The sequence below is a fragment of the Phyllostomus discolor genome, chromosome 12 (genome assembly GCF_004126475.2).
Source record: "Phyllostomus discolor isolate MPI-MPIP mPhyDis1 chromosome 12, mPhyDis1.pri.v3, whole genome shotgun sequence".
In the NCBI taxonomy this organism is placed as follows: Eukaryota; Metazoa; Chordata; class Mammalia; order Chiroptera; family Phyllostomidae; genus Phyllostomus; species Phyllostomus discolor.
Genome location: NC_040914.2, coordinates 29509058 through 29524386, shown reverse-complemented (window position 1 = coordinate 29524386; position 15329 = coordinate 29509058). Strand labels below are relative to the sequence as shown.

Genomic DNA, 15329 nt, shown 5'->3' with positions numbered 1-15329 from the left:
ATAGAGAATGACAGTGGTAGATGCCCAACATCTATTTTCAGCCCAACACAACATTGGCAACTTTTAAGACTAATTCAAGTTTCTGAGTTCAGAACATGATTTATTAAATAATTAAATCCAGAGCCAAATAAAATTCATCCCTTCACAAAAACAGAATATATCATATAAAGTTTTATATATTTAGCACTCCAAAACAATTCTCAAGAAATTCCAAGTTAGCAGCAGATAAATCTAAAGCTTTAGAATTTACAATACATAAGGCACGTATACTCTTTGGGGGTATTGACTATGTTATAATGTGCTTTACACATAAAACATACTCAGTGAATGTGGGGAGAGGTTGTTTCCTTGCTATTTATTTTGCTTTATCTTATAGCAAGTTAGTTTTAGAAACCTTTGTTTAAAAACTCAGCACACTGTCAACTTAAATTGGTTGCAATTACTATAAATAATAGTCTCTAAAGTTGATTCCTTGGTTGAAAAAATTACTTAGATTTCATACTTTTATTAATAAAAATGATGATAAATTTTACTCTTTATTAAGTGCCTTCTGTTACCCCATCCAAATATCCTTCTGCAAATTGTAAATAATTTTTTACTAAAATACAATATTATTTATTTATTTATTTTTAGAGAGCAGAAGGGAAGGAGAAAGAGAGGGAAAGAAACTTCAATGTGTGAGATACATTGATCAGTTGCCTCTTCCATGACCCCAACTGGGGACCTCACCCACAACCCAGGCATGTGCCCTGACCAGGAATCGAACCAGCAACCTTTCAGCTCATAGGCCAGCACTCAGTGCACTAAGCACCAGCCAAGGCAGAAGTCACACTTTTAAAAAACAATGTTTTAAACTTGCAATTTCCCAGTCATTTTACTGTTTTATTATTGATGTTTTTGAAGTTTTTATTTGTTGCTACTGTATCAGTATGATAGAAATAAAATATAGTTGTGTTCTACTGGAATATCTTACATTTTCCATGTTCAGTGACATCTATTTGGCAGTTTCAAACTGACCATGATGAGGGTATTTACACCAGGGAAACTGACAAAAGATTACAAACCTAGACTTGACAATGTAGTATGGAATGTTTAGACTTAAGAAAGTGGTGGATAATACATTAAAACTGTAGGTTAAACTTATAAGTGTATGGTACAAGTGAGCTTAAGTTGTATACAAATATAAAAATTGAGAAAAACAATACTCCTTCCAGTACTCAAAAATAATTGTTCCATATGACAAAGAAGTCATTCAGGTCATTGGAAAATGAATGAAATTCCAACATATGTCTTTGTTGCTTCACTGTGTCCTATTGGTTAAAATAAATAAATTCATAAACAGAATATAGGCAAAAATATTCAAGCAGATATGTTATCAAAAGAAATAAAGACAGGGTAAATAAATGTATTAAAAAAGATAACCATTACAAATTCTTAAGAAAATGGAATAAAATCCAAAGCAAGTTACTACTACACTGACTTCTAGGACTAATATTTAAGAAGATTAACCACAGCAAGTGCTGGCAGGGTTGCAGAAGAAATGGAATTTTCTTTTTCTTTTTTTTTTCATGTCAGGCAGATAATGTGCCAAAGTCATAACAAGGTTTGTGGGAGGCACATGTCACACAAGAGCCAGAACACCCCATCATCATGCTTATGAACTACGAAAGGATAGAAATGGAATTTTCTTATGCTGTGGGTGAATGGGAAGGCAAAGGAAACCATTTTAGATCATAGTTTTGCATTTCTAAAAATACAAAACATTCACTGACACTATAACAGCATGAGAAATAAAACATATATACATATAGAGAAGTGAATGCAAGTATTCATAGCTTTATTTGTAATACCCCAACCTAGAAATAGCCCAAACCATAGACAAATAAATGAATAAACAAAGCATTACCTATATAACACAAATCTACTCAGAAATAAAAGAATTAGCTTTTTACATAAGTGTTATTGTTGAATCACAAAATAACTGTGCAGCATAAAAGTACTTGTTAAAGAGATATACACCTTATAATGCCTTTAAAATTATATAATACATGAACTAGTCTATTGTAAAGGAAGATAAATCAACAATCAGCTGGAGGGCTAAGGAAGACAGGGAGAGAGATTATAAAAGGGCAGGAGGTAACTTAAATACAGGGTAGGACAAAAATAAGTTTACAGTTTTTTGAATAAATAATAACATAATAATAAATAATAATGCAAGAATTAACTTGGTGTTTTGCATACTTACAACTGTAAACCTACTTTTGGTAGGTTTACAGTTGTAAGCGAGAAGGGTGAACCTGTATACGGGTGACAGTTAAGTTTTTTTTACCTGTGAGTTTCACAGCTTTATCCTTATGTCAAAGCTCACTAAACAGTACACATTAGATAAGTGTACTTTGTCACATGTCCATTATATATATACCTGAATAAAGCTTTATAAAATAGTTCAAAATAAAATCCTGGATATCCTTCTTTTCTTAGAAAATTAGGTTGTAAAAAAATCAGGTTTTCAACTGTACAGAAACTCTACCTCCTTTCTTTTCATATCCTGTGAGGGGCAGCCTGCCTCAGTGGCAACAAATATTGGCAAGCAGCCCTGACTAAGGCACTCAGTTGCTTGGGTGTCATCCTACTAAGTGAAAGGTCACCAGGGTGACTCCTGGTCAGGAAACATGCCTGTGATGCTGGTATGGTCCCCTGTTGGGGGAGCATACAGAAGACAACCAACTGATGTTTCTTGCATTGATGTTTCTCAACCTCTCTTTCTCCCTCTATTCTCCTTTCTCTAAAAATAAATATGCAGTCTTTTAAAAAAATACTGGCAAGTAGTGAAGGCTATTGCATTCTGAATCAACAGCAATGCTGGCTGGGTCACAAAGGACACATCCTAGGATTGACTACAGAATCACCCTTCTCGCTAGTTTTGTTCTCTTGCCTGTAGAGCAATAACCCTGAGATGAACACCCCAGAGGGGCTAGGAGAAGACCACAAACCATTAGATTATTTTCTCTGCCAATGAGGCAGATGAAACAGTTAGGAAACAGTTATGGAGGGCCTCAGAATGTTGTATACACAGGTCACACTAGCCACAGTCCCTGAAACATTTGTGGATGAACATTCAGAAGAGGTACCTCCCACCTAATTTACTGCAGTCTCTTCCATTCCCTATTAATACAGTGTTTCTGTCTCAATTGTGCTTCCATGTAACCCAGAGTTTTATAACAAATGACACCAATCTATGAAATTTTGCACATAATGGCACATGGCTCCTTGCACAACCTGTGGAGTAGGTCCCTTCAACATTGCTGGGAATTATGTAATATAAATGTAAACAAAGCAAAAGAATCCATTTTGTTCATAGAAGCACAACAAAAGCCTCCTCCTTGGGGTGATCTTTGACCTCCCCAATAATTATGGTACCAGGCTACAAATTAGGACCACAAAGTCATGCATTCTTTCTTCCAAGGTCTTGGGTGTAATTACAAAACTTATATTGAACAAAGAGTGATTTTTGCCATCACACCTTACCTTCCCAAGCACAGAATTCTCGGATCTCCACAATATCTATTTACTTCTACATGCTGACAGATCACAATTCTCCTTTCAAATCATCCCACCCACTAAATACAACCACCGACATTAAAGGTACAAAAGCGAAAGGACCTTCACACACACAAAAAATCATTATCAAAAGCAGTGAACAGCAAGCAGTTTACAAATTTACAGGTTGGTGAATGAGAACTTAGAAATATTCATCCCAGCATAATGTGATAACAACAATGTCCTTGAAAGAAAAAGTCCTTCTTAGCTAAGGATGGGTCTGCTGAACCATGTGGGTCAGCTCAGTCAACAGTCAGACAGAAAGGAATGAGGATCATGCCAAGAGCTTGGAGTATTCATAATTTCCTCAAGCAAGTGAGAATACCAGGGTCAGTTTCCCTGAGTATGTTGCAGTTGTGACCGACACACACTTTGCAGGTGAGCCAGGTTATAGAAATAAAATGGCTTTTTACTCACAAAAACTGGCACTGACATCAATTTGGTGATAGCACAGTTCAGGTTAGAAAATGCAACTTCTTAAAGCTTCACTTCTTCCTGGAACTTATGAGAAATCTAACACAGTGTACATTCCACCAAACTTAAATTTAGGTAAATGGTTGTAAAGAGTCTCTTCCAGTGCTGTTATAGTGAGGAAATAAAACATTACAAGCATATTTAAGGCTTTTCTTCATTGTGAGCTCCCCAGTGTATATATAAAGATGTGAGATTTGCAAATGAACTTGAGTATTGAGTAAGGTGCAGTGTTCACTATAGGATTTTGCACATTCAGTGCACATGTCTTTTGTCAGTATGAATTCTCTGGTGTTGCATAAGGTTAGATTTGTGACTAAAGCATTTTCCACAAAGACTGCATTCACACAGCTTTTCTCCAGTGTGAACTCTCCAGTGATTAGTGAGGCCAGAGTTTTCCCCAATACACTTACTGCAACCACTACCCTCATAAGGCATTTCTCTGGTGTTAACTTTCCTATGTAAAAATCAGGTTAAAAATTTAAGGTGTTTTGGACATTTTTAAAAATATTCATTTGTTAGAGAGAAGGGAAGGGAGGGAGAGAGAGAGGAAGAGAAACATCAATCAGTTGCCTCTCACATGCTCCCAATTAGGGACTTGGACTAAAATCCAAGCATGTGCCCTGACTGGGAATTGATCCAGCAATCTTTTGGTTTGTGGTACAACACCCAACTCACTGAGCCACACCAGTCAGGGTACTTTTTAAAAATATTTACTGCACTCATAAGCTTTTCTCTAGTCTACAGTGTGCGGTGTCAAAAAGGCTACAGCTATTTCTAAACGACTTTCTTCATATACCACATTTGTAAGACCTTAGACCAGTGTGAACTCTCTGATGTTTAATAAGGGTAGAGGTCTGGCTGAAGGACTTCCAACATTCATTACACTCCTACAACTCTTCTCCAGGGTGAACTCTGTAGTGATCAAGGAGGCTAGAGGAATGCTAAAAGATTTCCCTCATACGTCACACTCATAAAGCTTTTCTCCAGAATAAACTTGATAATGTGGACAATTTGGGAGGATGTCACAAGGATTTGCCAGTCGTTACAGTCATAAAGGCATTTCTTCAGTATGATCTTTCTTAATGTCAAATAAGGTTACAATTTTGTCCAAAGGCTTTCCCATATTTGCTTCACTAATAAGGTTTTTTTCCAGTGTGAATTCTGCGGTGTCGGAAAAGGCTAGAGCGCTGCCTAAAGGACTTCCTACATTCACTACATTCATAAGGCCTTTCACCAGTGTGACACCTGTGGTGTTCAATGAGTTTAAAACTTTGGCTAAAAGCCTTCCCACAATCACTGCATTCATACCGCTTTTCACCAGAGTGAACTTTCTGGTGTTGAATGAGGGAAGAACTTGTGCTGAAAGACTTCCCACATTCACTACACTGATAGGGCTTTTCTCCAGTGTGAACTCTCCGGTGCCGAAGAAGGTGAGATTTGTGGCCAAAAGACTTCCCACACTCACTACACTCATAAGGTCTTTCTCCACTGTGAACTTTCTGGTGTTGAATGAGGTTAGATGTATAGCTAAAGTATTTCCCACATTCCCCACACTCATAAGGCTTCTCTCCAGAATGAACTCGACAGTGTTGAACAAGTTGGCTGCGTCGTCTAAAGGATTTCCCACATTCACTACACTCATATGGTTTTTTTCCAGTATGAACTCTGTGGTGTTGAATAAGGGCAGAGCTTTGGCTGAAGGACTTTCCACAATCAATACACTCATACGGCTTTTCTCCAGTGTGAATTCTCTGGTGGTTATTGAGTACATATTTGTAGCTAAACAATTTCCCACAATCACTACACTCATACGGCTTTTCTCCAGTATGAACTCTCTGGTGCTGAATGAGGCCAGAGCTATGGCGGAAGAACTTTCCACAATCACTACACTCATACGGCTTTTCTCCAGTGTGAATTCTCTGGTGTTGAATGAGTATGTATTTGTAGCTAAAGCATTTTCCACAATCACTGCACTCATATGGCTTTTCTCCACTGTGAATTTTCTGGTGTTGAATGAGTATATATTTGTAGTTAAAGCATTTCCCACAATTACTACACTCATAAGGCTTTTCTCCAGTGTGAACTCTCTGATGTTGAATGAGGGCAGAACTTTGGTTGAAAGACTTCCCACAATCACTGCACTCATACGGCTTTTCACCAGTGTGAATTCTCTGATGTTGAATGAGGTTAAATTTGTGGCGAATGTGTTTCCCACAAACACTGCACTCATTCACCTTTTCACCAGTATGGCTTCTCTGGTGTTCAATAAGCTTACAGCTTCGGCTGAAGAACTTCCCACAATCTCCACACTCATATGGCTTTTCTCCAGTGTGAATTCTTTGATGTCGAATTAGGTTAAATTTGCGGCGAAAGCATTTCCCACAAACACTGCACTCATGCTGCTTTTCTCCCGTGTGAATTCTGTAGTGTTGAATGAGACTGGAGGTTTGTCTGAAGGGCTTCCCACAATAACTACACTCATATGGCTTTTCTCCAGTGTGAACCCTTTTGTGTTGAATGAGAACAGAGCTTTCACCGAAGGACTTTCCACAATCACTGCACTGATGGGGTTTTTTACCAGCATGAATTTTCTGGTGTTTACTGAGATTAAATTTGTAGCTAAAGCATTTCCCACAAACACTGCATTCATAAGGCTTTTCTCCAGTGTGAACTCTATGATGTTGAATGAGGATATATTTGCAGCTGAAGCACTTACCACAAACACTGCACTCATACGGCTTTTCTCCTGTGTGAACACTTTGATGTTGAATAAAGGAAAATTTGCGGTTAAAGCACTTCCCACAAACACTGCACTCGTATCGCTTTTCTCCCATATGAACTCTCCTATGTCGAATGAGGTAAAAGATTTGTCTAAAGGCTTTCCCACATTTGCTACACTCATAAAGCCACTCTCCCGAGCAGACACCATGACAATGAACGACACTGTGGTTGTAGCTGGCAACTATTTCACGTTCACCCCATCGATGATGACCTTTTCCACCATGAAAGGCCTGCCAACTCTCACCACAACTGAGTGGCTCTTCGCTGTTATGAGTGGCCTGGTGTTGGAGAAGTCCTAAGATGGCTGGGAAGTCCTCCTCAACCTCTCTCCTGGTGAAAAGTGCCCTTGATACATAGCACCTGCACCTAGTCACAAACCAGGCCCTGTCCATATTCATTTTCCTGGGATTCTCTCCCCTGGCAGGCCTTGGTTGTTGGTGAAAGTTTGCACTGATACAGAAGCCTCTCACACACACGTCACTGAAGAATGATTTCTGCTCAAGGTATGCTGCTTGGAACTCAGTCAGGTGCAAAACAGTTTTCAAGGCTGAGACACACTGCTCACAGAGATGGGTCTTCTGCATTATTGGAGTTGTTGTAGAAACCCTTACCTGTGACTCTCCTTCTATAGATACAATATGCTCAGCAGGGGCCTCTTCATCTTCCATCTTATGCCAACAACCTGAAAGTAGAGAAATACTGAGGAAATGGATATTGACTTTGATGGAAGGAGTAAGGCCCATTTCAAAAGACTGTCAGATATAATACATTGGTTTCATGGGATTATCTGAAAATAAGAGACCTGGAGACAGGTTAAATAAGGGGCTGTTGTATAGTAATGGGCCTCTAAAACCACAAATTAGGGGACACCTCACAAAACAAAACAAAACAAAAGACAGGTTACATGCACCACATGAAAGAGAAGCCAAACCCACAACCCAGTCTTCTGCTAACACTGTATAGCAAGGCTTGTGTGCTGGTGACATGGGCAAGCTATGCAGAATGTTGGTTACATCTTTCTCCCAGTAAAATTCAATAAATGAGTAGCTGGTATTTGAGGACTACTTAAAGATGTATATGCACCTCATAAAACATGCACAGGTGGATGTTTGACAATACCGCAGAGTAGGAAGTGCAGTAAAATGACACACAGACAGTACGAAAGTGAAGGTAGTCAGGAGCCACAAAGTCACACATGAAATGACAAGTCAACAAAGTGTCAAGTATTGGAAACAAAAGGTAAAAATAATTTGTGCCCAGTGGCACTTGAACCAAAACAATACTGGACACAGGGGAGGTTGCTGGTATGACCTGAATACAGCCCTATCTCATGCCCTCATCCAGCTGCCACTCACTAGGACCAGGCCTCATTTAAGACTATCCTGCATTGTCTACCCTGTGAAAATTACCAGTTTTCTTCCTGCACCTTCTATTGTGAAAGAATCTCAGAATCTGAATAATCCAAGCCTTAATGAAAGACCACAGTAGTGAGCAGCCAGCACTGGCTCAGAGCAAATCTTCATACAATAGTATTCAGGGAAGACAATATTACAAAGAACAATTGAGGAGGATCTTACAAGAACACCCACAGTTTATGTAATGACCATGACCTGGCACAGGCAGTCACAATGAACAGTTAGCTAGAGGCAGTAAGGAAGAGCTCGAGGCCATTAATTTGGAGAGTCACCAAGCAAAAGAGAGGACATGTTAACAAGGTGGGATCTATTAAGCTCTCTGCAAGATTTCTGACTCACAGACATTTCCATAACTTTTTGAGACAACAGGGGACAGGGATGCTTGGGGTGTCCATGGCCCAGTGCACTCCACACAGCTCTCCATTGGCAGCCACAGCACAGATGACAAGAAAGTGGTGTAAATTAGCATAGCAAATGGTCTGGCTGTGAAAAAGACAAAGCTACCTCTAAAGAAAATGGGGAAGATAGCATATCACCTCAGGACACCAGGCAAATGCAAAAGTCTTACCCACAGATGTTACAAAGGCAAAGATTTCCAGCATCACATCATAGTACAGCAGTCTCTGAGCCTCACCAAGGAGCCCCCACTCCTCCTGGGAGAAGGCAATGGCCAAGTCCGCAAAGTTCATATCCTGTCAGAATGGGGACAGTTCATTCCATCATCAGTTTCTGTTCTAGGATTCCAAGTTAGTTATGCCCCTCACCCTCCACATTCACAGGTATTCTAATGAGACCTGGGTTAGATCATCTGCCTCCACTCCTCAAAATATTCTGTATCCCCCATGACCAGCCAAACACACACCCAACTTGACACAAAGCTGCTCTACACCTGACTCCTTTCCCATCTGTCCCATATTATAAAAACAAAAGCAAACTGCACAGTTTCCTGATTCAGCTCAGCCTCTCCTGCAAGCCTTGGCCTATCCTCTTATCTTTGCCTGGAAGATCTCCCAAATCTCATTTCACTTGTTGCCAAAAACAGTAACTACTTCATATAAATCTTAATCTGAACTAAGGACCCTGGGCTTGGTGTCAGTTCAAGGGCCCCAGGCTCAAGGACTGGAAGAGTGGCACCACAATCCCCAAACACCTCTCTCTCAAAGACGCTAAGAGTGGGAGGCCCTGAAACACAAAGGACCCTAAGGGATTCTGCAGTCGCAGAACGTGTGGAAAGAGAACGGTCTGCTGAGAGCCTGGCCACCGCGGCGCCCACCGGCAGGCCGCTAAGGGCCCTCTACCCGCCAGGGGCCAGGAGCCCTGGAGCTGACTGCACTACCTCAGGGCCTCAGTTCTCACTGCAGACTCTTTTGTGCAGTCACATCACCTTTTACAGGATTCACCTTCCTCTCTCCAACTGCTATCACCTCTTCTGGTCTCTCCTTCCTCTCAGCAGTGTTTAGAAAACATTACTACCCGATCTCAGCTAAGGTCCCTCTTTTATTCACAACCCTCCACCGCTCCGGTGTCCAGAGTAAAAAAGTACAACTCCTCACGTACAAATTCGCCTCAGCTTCTCCGTTGCCTTGAGACACAAAGCAGCGCCTGGGTGTCCCTGGTTCTCCCGGTTCAGCCGCCCCTGTGAGTACTTACGCAGCGGCCCCTCAGCCAGTCAAACCATGTCACCCAGGAGCGCCTGGCGGTCCCACATGCCAGGACCTGGGCTGCAGGACGTGACTGGTGCCCGGCACCCAAGCTGCAGCGCTCGCTATGTCGTCGCTCGCCAGGTCGGATGAGGGGAGAGGACCCCGAGGCTGAGCACTCACCTCAGCAGGAGGCCTCAGCGTGGCTACTGGCCAGCGGACACTTTGAGCGGAGCTGAGTCTGCGAGGCTCAGAAGCCCCAATTCGGTCAGCTGCTGGTCCTCAAGCTTTGGGCGTGCCTCTGAGCATCAGGAAGCACTTCTCTGGCGCCTTTTCGGTCGCCACCTCACGCTCCGGAGCTTCTGACTTGAAGAACAGACTGGAGAGCTCAAAATGACCGCCACCAAGAGGACAAGGGAAATCCCGCCCCAATCTGATGGGCACGCACTAAATACCCTTCTCCCATCGGTTCAGGGCCTTAAGCCAGCAGTCGTTGTGTGCATTGCCCTCTTGGGTAATGTAGTTTCCTCAGCAGCGCAGGAGACTTTAGCATTCCAGACACTGACCTTGGCGAATAAAAGAGGTCGTGGCTCAGCTACTGGCGCTGGGAAACGACAGCTTTAGGTTTCAGGGGCGGTTCCAGGTGTCTGGGAAGTGTTGTCTGCAACCGATCACTTGTTTGGAGACATTCCTTCTGACTCTGTGTAGCTCAGAATGCTCCCTGAGGCGAAAAGTATTATTCCAGTTATTCCTTAATACTACAAATCTAAATGGACAGGTGTTTTAACTCAGACACAAAATGCATCCACTCTTAGCTGGACTGTGGTAAACATTTTCTGCCAATTCAAATACATGGAGTCAGAATCATAAACAGATTTTGTAACTCTCTGATGTTTAGTCTGAGCCAGGACTTGGAAGATAGGGGGGGATTTAGGTTGCCCTCAAGGAGGAGGACAAGGAGTTATCTTTGCCTCTGGTTCCCACAGAGAACATCTCTCCGTGTCTTCAGTGATGGTGTCTGTTGAGGAAAGCCCCAAAAGTCTAAAGTCAGCTCCCACTCTGAAGAATTTAAATGTAGCCTTATTCAAATTCTTAAGATCTTTAATAGGAGATACTTACATACATGGGCAATGCAGCTTCTCCCAGTGGTAGCCAAATGGAAAGAATGCACACTGCTCCCAGGACAGGATTCCTTTCTATAAGGGTTAACAGTAAAACCATATCGTGGGTAGTCATTTGGACAACCAGAAAGAACAATGCATTCCTAAATTAATAGATAATATCAAGCAGTTATCACATTGTGTACATTCATTAACCTCCCTCATGGAAGTATGATGTTTATCTTTGGGTGGCATTCTAGTTTTCTAGAATGTCAGCTAAGCCTGAGGCTACAGAAAGTTAAAACACAGAGTACAGCATCATATAGACACCTTTGCTTCTGGAGCCATATTGCATCTCTAAGTGGGTTTCCTTACTTTGTAGAACAACATTGATTACCCATTAAGTATTTCCAACTTAATATTATAAGTTAGATGCAATTCCAGTAAATATCTGACATATTTCTAAAATGGAGAGCAACTTACCAAATTCTATTTGGGTATGGGATAGTGACTACAGTGCCCTCAAGCAGAGCACATGTGCAAACGGGGAATCTGAACACCATCATCTCTTTTTGTTTTGATTAGAAGTGATCATTACTCTGGTGATTGCTGGGAATCTTGTGCATAAGGAATTCATGTGTCAGAAAAAAAGTTATGAAATGCAATTTACAGAAAGATATTAATAATGACTATGTAATTAAAAGACAGTGGTAGAAATATATCTGGGAAAATGTCAGTGGAGGGGGAAAAGAGTTAAGACCTCAGATAATATTTATCAATGACCCCAATGAGCCCCATCTTGGTAGTGTGATTCTTTTTAATTGGTTTCATCTTAGCAGATTTGTAGTGCTTTCTCACTGAAGTTTTAAGCTACAATTTAATGACTAATATGAAACAACTCTTCTAGCCTAATAATTATTGTGTTCTTTAATGAAGAATCTGCCCAAATATGTTGCCTATTTTATGTGCTGCCGATTGGTCTGTTTCTTATTGATTTCTGTGATTTCTTTTACATAAAAGTTTTTTAGTCAGATACAACTTTTTTCTACAATTCTGTTGGCAATTTTTAATAATTTTAGGTTATGTATATGTGTAAATATTTTGTAAGCTCAGTGTTTTTAGAATTGTTTTTAAAAATAACTTGCAATTCCTCAGTACTGCACTGTTTGGGTTAAAATTTTTATTAAAATTTCTCTATAAAAATTGTTATGGAATTTCTTTCTCCTAATTCAACCCTATAATGAATTGGTTTGGCAATAGTCCTAGTAGATAAATCCATAAGGATGAAATTTTGAGATTGGTTTGGCCATACCCTTAGGCTTGAATGAAGTGCTCAGTACCTACCCATGAGAAGTTGGATGCTACTGACTCATGGCACACAATGGTATCATAATTAATGTTACTTGGGACTCACTTTGAAAAAGAGACAAGTGTCACAGATCTCAAGACCAGGAAGGTGAGCAATGATCATGTAGTGAGAGTGACTACAAAGACTGTGGTTAGGAAAGAATACTTTTGATTTCATGTTATTGCTTACAAAGAGAAAATGGTAAATTCAAGTCTTAGCACAAGAAAGTTCCACAAGAGCCCTAAAAGAAGCTCTGATTTCTGGAGCTACAGTGTACATATTGCTGAAAAATAAAAAACATGTATTTTGTGATTACCATAAAAGTTAAATACAGTACCACAGTATTTCTCATGTAACATTTAGGGCACTGATACATATAATGAAATTCAGAATCTTGGAATTGAACAATTTAAAATATTTAAAATAAAAATGAACAACAACAACAACAACAACAACAAAGAATCTTGGAATGGGGACATACAGTTAAATGAAAAAGAAAATAATTTGGAACTCTTAAGTGACTGAGTCTCTCTTACCAGGTGTCTGAGGAGACTAGTCTTCCTCTGAATATCACCTGGGGTAGCCACTTGTAAAAAAAACGTCAATTCGCCTTGACCAGAGTGGCTCACTTTGTTGGGCGTTGTCCTGCAAAACAAAAATGTCGCTGGTTCAGTTTCTAGTTTGATTCCCAGTTAGAACACATACCTAGGTTGTAGGTTCAATCTTTGGTAGGGGTAGATAAGAAAGGCAACCGATGATGTGTTTCTCTCTCACATCAATGTTTCTCTCCACATTTCTCCCTCCCTTCCCCTCTCTCTGAAATAAATAATAACATTTTATTTTAAAAGATGGCAATTTGACTTCCGGCAAGATGAAGGCATAGGTGGACGCACCATATCTCCATGCACAACCAAGATTAGAACAACAGCAATTTAGAGGTAGAATAACATCCAGAGCTGACAGAGAATTTATCTGAATGGAAGTTGGACAGCCAAGAAGTTGAAGTAGACCCGTTCAACCAGACTGGTAGGAGGGGTGGAGAGGAGCAGCTGGGCACGGGTCGTGACACGCGAGTGCAGGGAGAACAGGGTGAATTGGGCACATAAGACAACCGGGAGCATGTAAGGCATCTAGGGTGCGCAAGATCACAGTGGGTGGACCCTGAGTACGAAAGTGGCAGCTGGCGGACCCAGTGAGGTGGCGACTGTGGACCAGGGCAGAGCGCACAACCCAGGATCCCAGAGAAGGGACTGTGGTCCCAGGAGAGTGGAGCTACCACCATTGTTCGCCCCCGCCCCCACATATAACGTCACAATCTAGCGACTGGGGTGCTCAGCCCGGGTGAACACCTAAGGCTCCGCCCCTCACTGTAACAGGAGCAACCAGATGCCCCTCCCCAAAAAAGAGAGAGAAACATGTCTCAAACAGAAGAACAGATCAATGCCCCAGGACTCATCCTTTTGAGTGACCAAGAGATAGCCAATCTGTCAGATGCACGATTCAAAATACTGGTGATCAGGAAGCTCACAGAATTGATTGATTTTGGGCGCAAATTAGATGAAAAAATGCAGGTTACCATAAAAGAGATGAAGGAAGATACACGGAGAACCAATAGTGATGGAAAGAAAACTGGGACTCAAAACAATAGAGTGGACCAGAAGGAAGGAAAAAACAACCACACAGGAAAGAATGGAGAAATAAGAATTCAAAAAAATGAGGAGAAGCTTAAGAACCTCCAGAATATCTTTAAACGTTCCAACATTCAAATTATAGGGGTACCAGCAGGGGAAGAGGAAAAGCAACAGATTGAACACATATTTGAACAAATAATAAAGGCGAACTTCTCCATTCTGGCAAAGGAAATAGACTTCCAGGAAGTCCAGGAAGCTCAGAGAGTCCCAAAGAAGTTGGACCCAAGAAGAAACACACCAAGGCACATCATAATTACATTAGCCAAGGTAAAAATTAAGGAGAGAATCCTAGAAGCAACAAGAGATAAGGGGACAGTAACATACAAAGGAGTTCCCATCAGACTGTCAGCTGATTTCTCAAAAGAGACCTTACAGGCAAGAAAGGGCTGGAAAGAAATATTCCAAGTCATGAAAGACAAGGACCTACGCCCCAGATTGCTCTATCCAGCAAAGCTCTCATTTAGAATGGAAGGGCTGATAAAGTGCTTTTCAGATAAGGTCAAGTTAAAGGAGTTCATCACCACCAAGCCCTTATTTTATGAAATGTTAAAGGGACTTATCTAAGAAAAGAAGATTAAAAAAAAACATGTATAGTAAAAGGACAGCAAACTCACAGTTATTAACAACCACACCTAAAGCAAAACCAAAAGAAACTGAGCAAACAACTAGAACAGGAACAGAACCACAGAAATGGAGATCACCTGGAGGGTTAGCAACAGGGGAGTGAGAGGAGGAGAGAGGGGGAAAAGGTACAGAGAATAAGTAGCATAGATTGTAGGCTGAAAATAGATATGGGGAGGGTAAGAATAGTATGAGAAATGTAGAAGCTAAAGAACTCATAAGTATGACACATGGACATGAACTAAAGGGGGGGAAGTGGGTGGGAGAGGGTGTACAGGGTGGAGGGGAATGAAGGGGGGAAAATGGGACAACTGTAATAGCATAATCAATAAATATATTAAAAAAAAGAAAATAGTCCACCAAATTACAGACAAAAAAAAGATGGCAATTCTTCTGAAGACTTACCACAACCCATAACTTGTACTAATTCTCTTCATGACCCAGTAAAATAATGGGCACATCAGAAAAATTGATATTTTGCCAGTATTTATTATCAGAAAAGAGGGGAGCAACTATGGGTATGGATTCTAAGGCTGTTTAACCAATAAGGGTAAAATATACAAATAGACCAAGTACAATAAATATATAAGTGGATCAAATTCATTGACTTTGTGCAGTACTAAAGAGTCTGGATTTATTGTTAGCTCAAGCAGAGGGAG

General features: G+C 40.8%; 3 protein-coding genes and 1 non-coding gene across 7 annotated transcripts in view; all 4 read right to left on the bottom strand.

Moving 5' to 3' along the window:
• LOC114511481 (zinc finger protein 345-like) overlaps nucleotides 1-15329 on the bottom strand; it is a 447937-nt gene that overhangs the window by 281779 nt on the left and 150829 nt on the right. The window lies entirely within an intron of this gene.
• LOC114511713 (zinc finger protein OZF-like) overlaps nucleotides 1-15329 on the bottom strand; it is a 45524-nt gene that overhangs the window by 15357 nt on the left and 14838 nt on the right. The gene's annotated exons all lie outside the window — the stretch shown is intronic.
• On the bottom strand, nucleotides 1570-1673 carry LOC114511746. Its single transcript, XR_003685720.1, has one exon. It is a non-coding gene; the product is annotated as a small nucleolar RNA U13 (small nucleolar RNA).
• Nucleotides 4700-15329, bottom strand: part of LOC114511525 (zinc finger protein 345-like) — a 101211-nt gene continuing 90581 nt past the window's right edge. The window contains exon 3 of the mRNA XM_036013389.1: nucleotides 4700-7537. Coding sequence (XP_035869282.1) covers nucleotides 5208-7537 — 2330 coding nt within the window. The 3' untranslated portion in view covers nucleotides 4700-5207. The remainder of the gene's footprint in view (nucleotides 7538-15329) is intronic.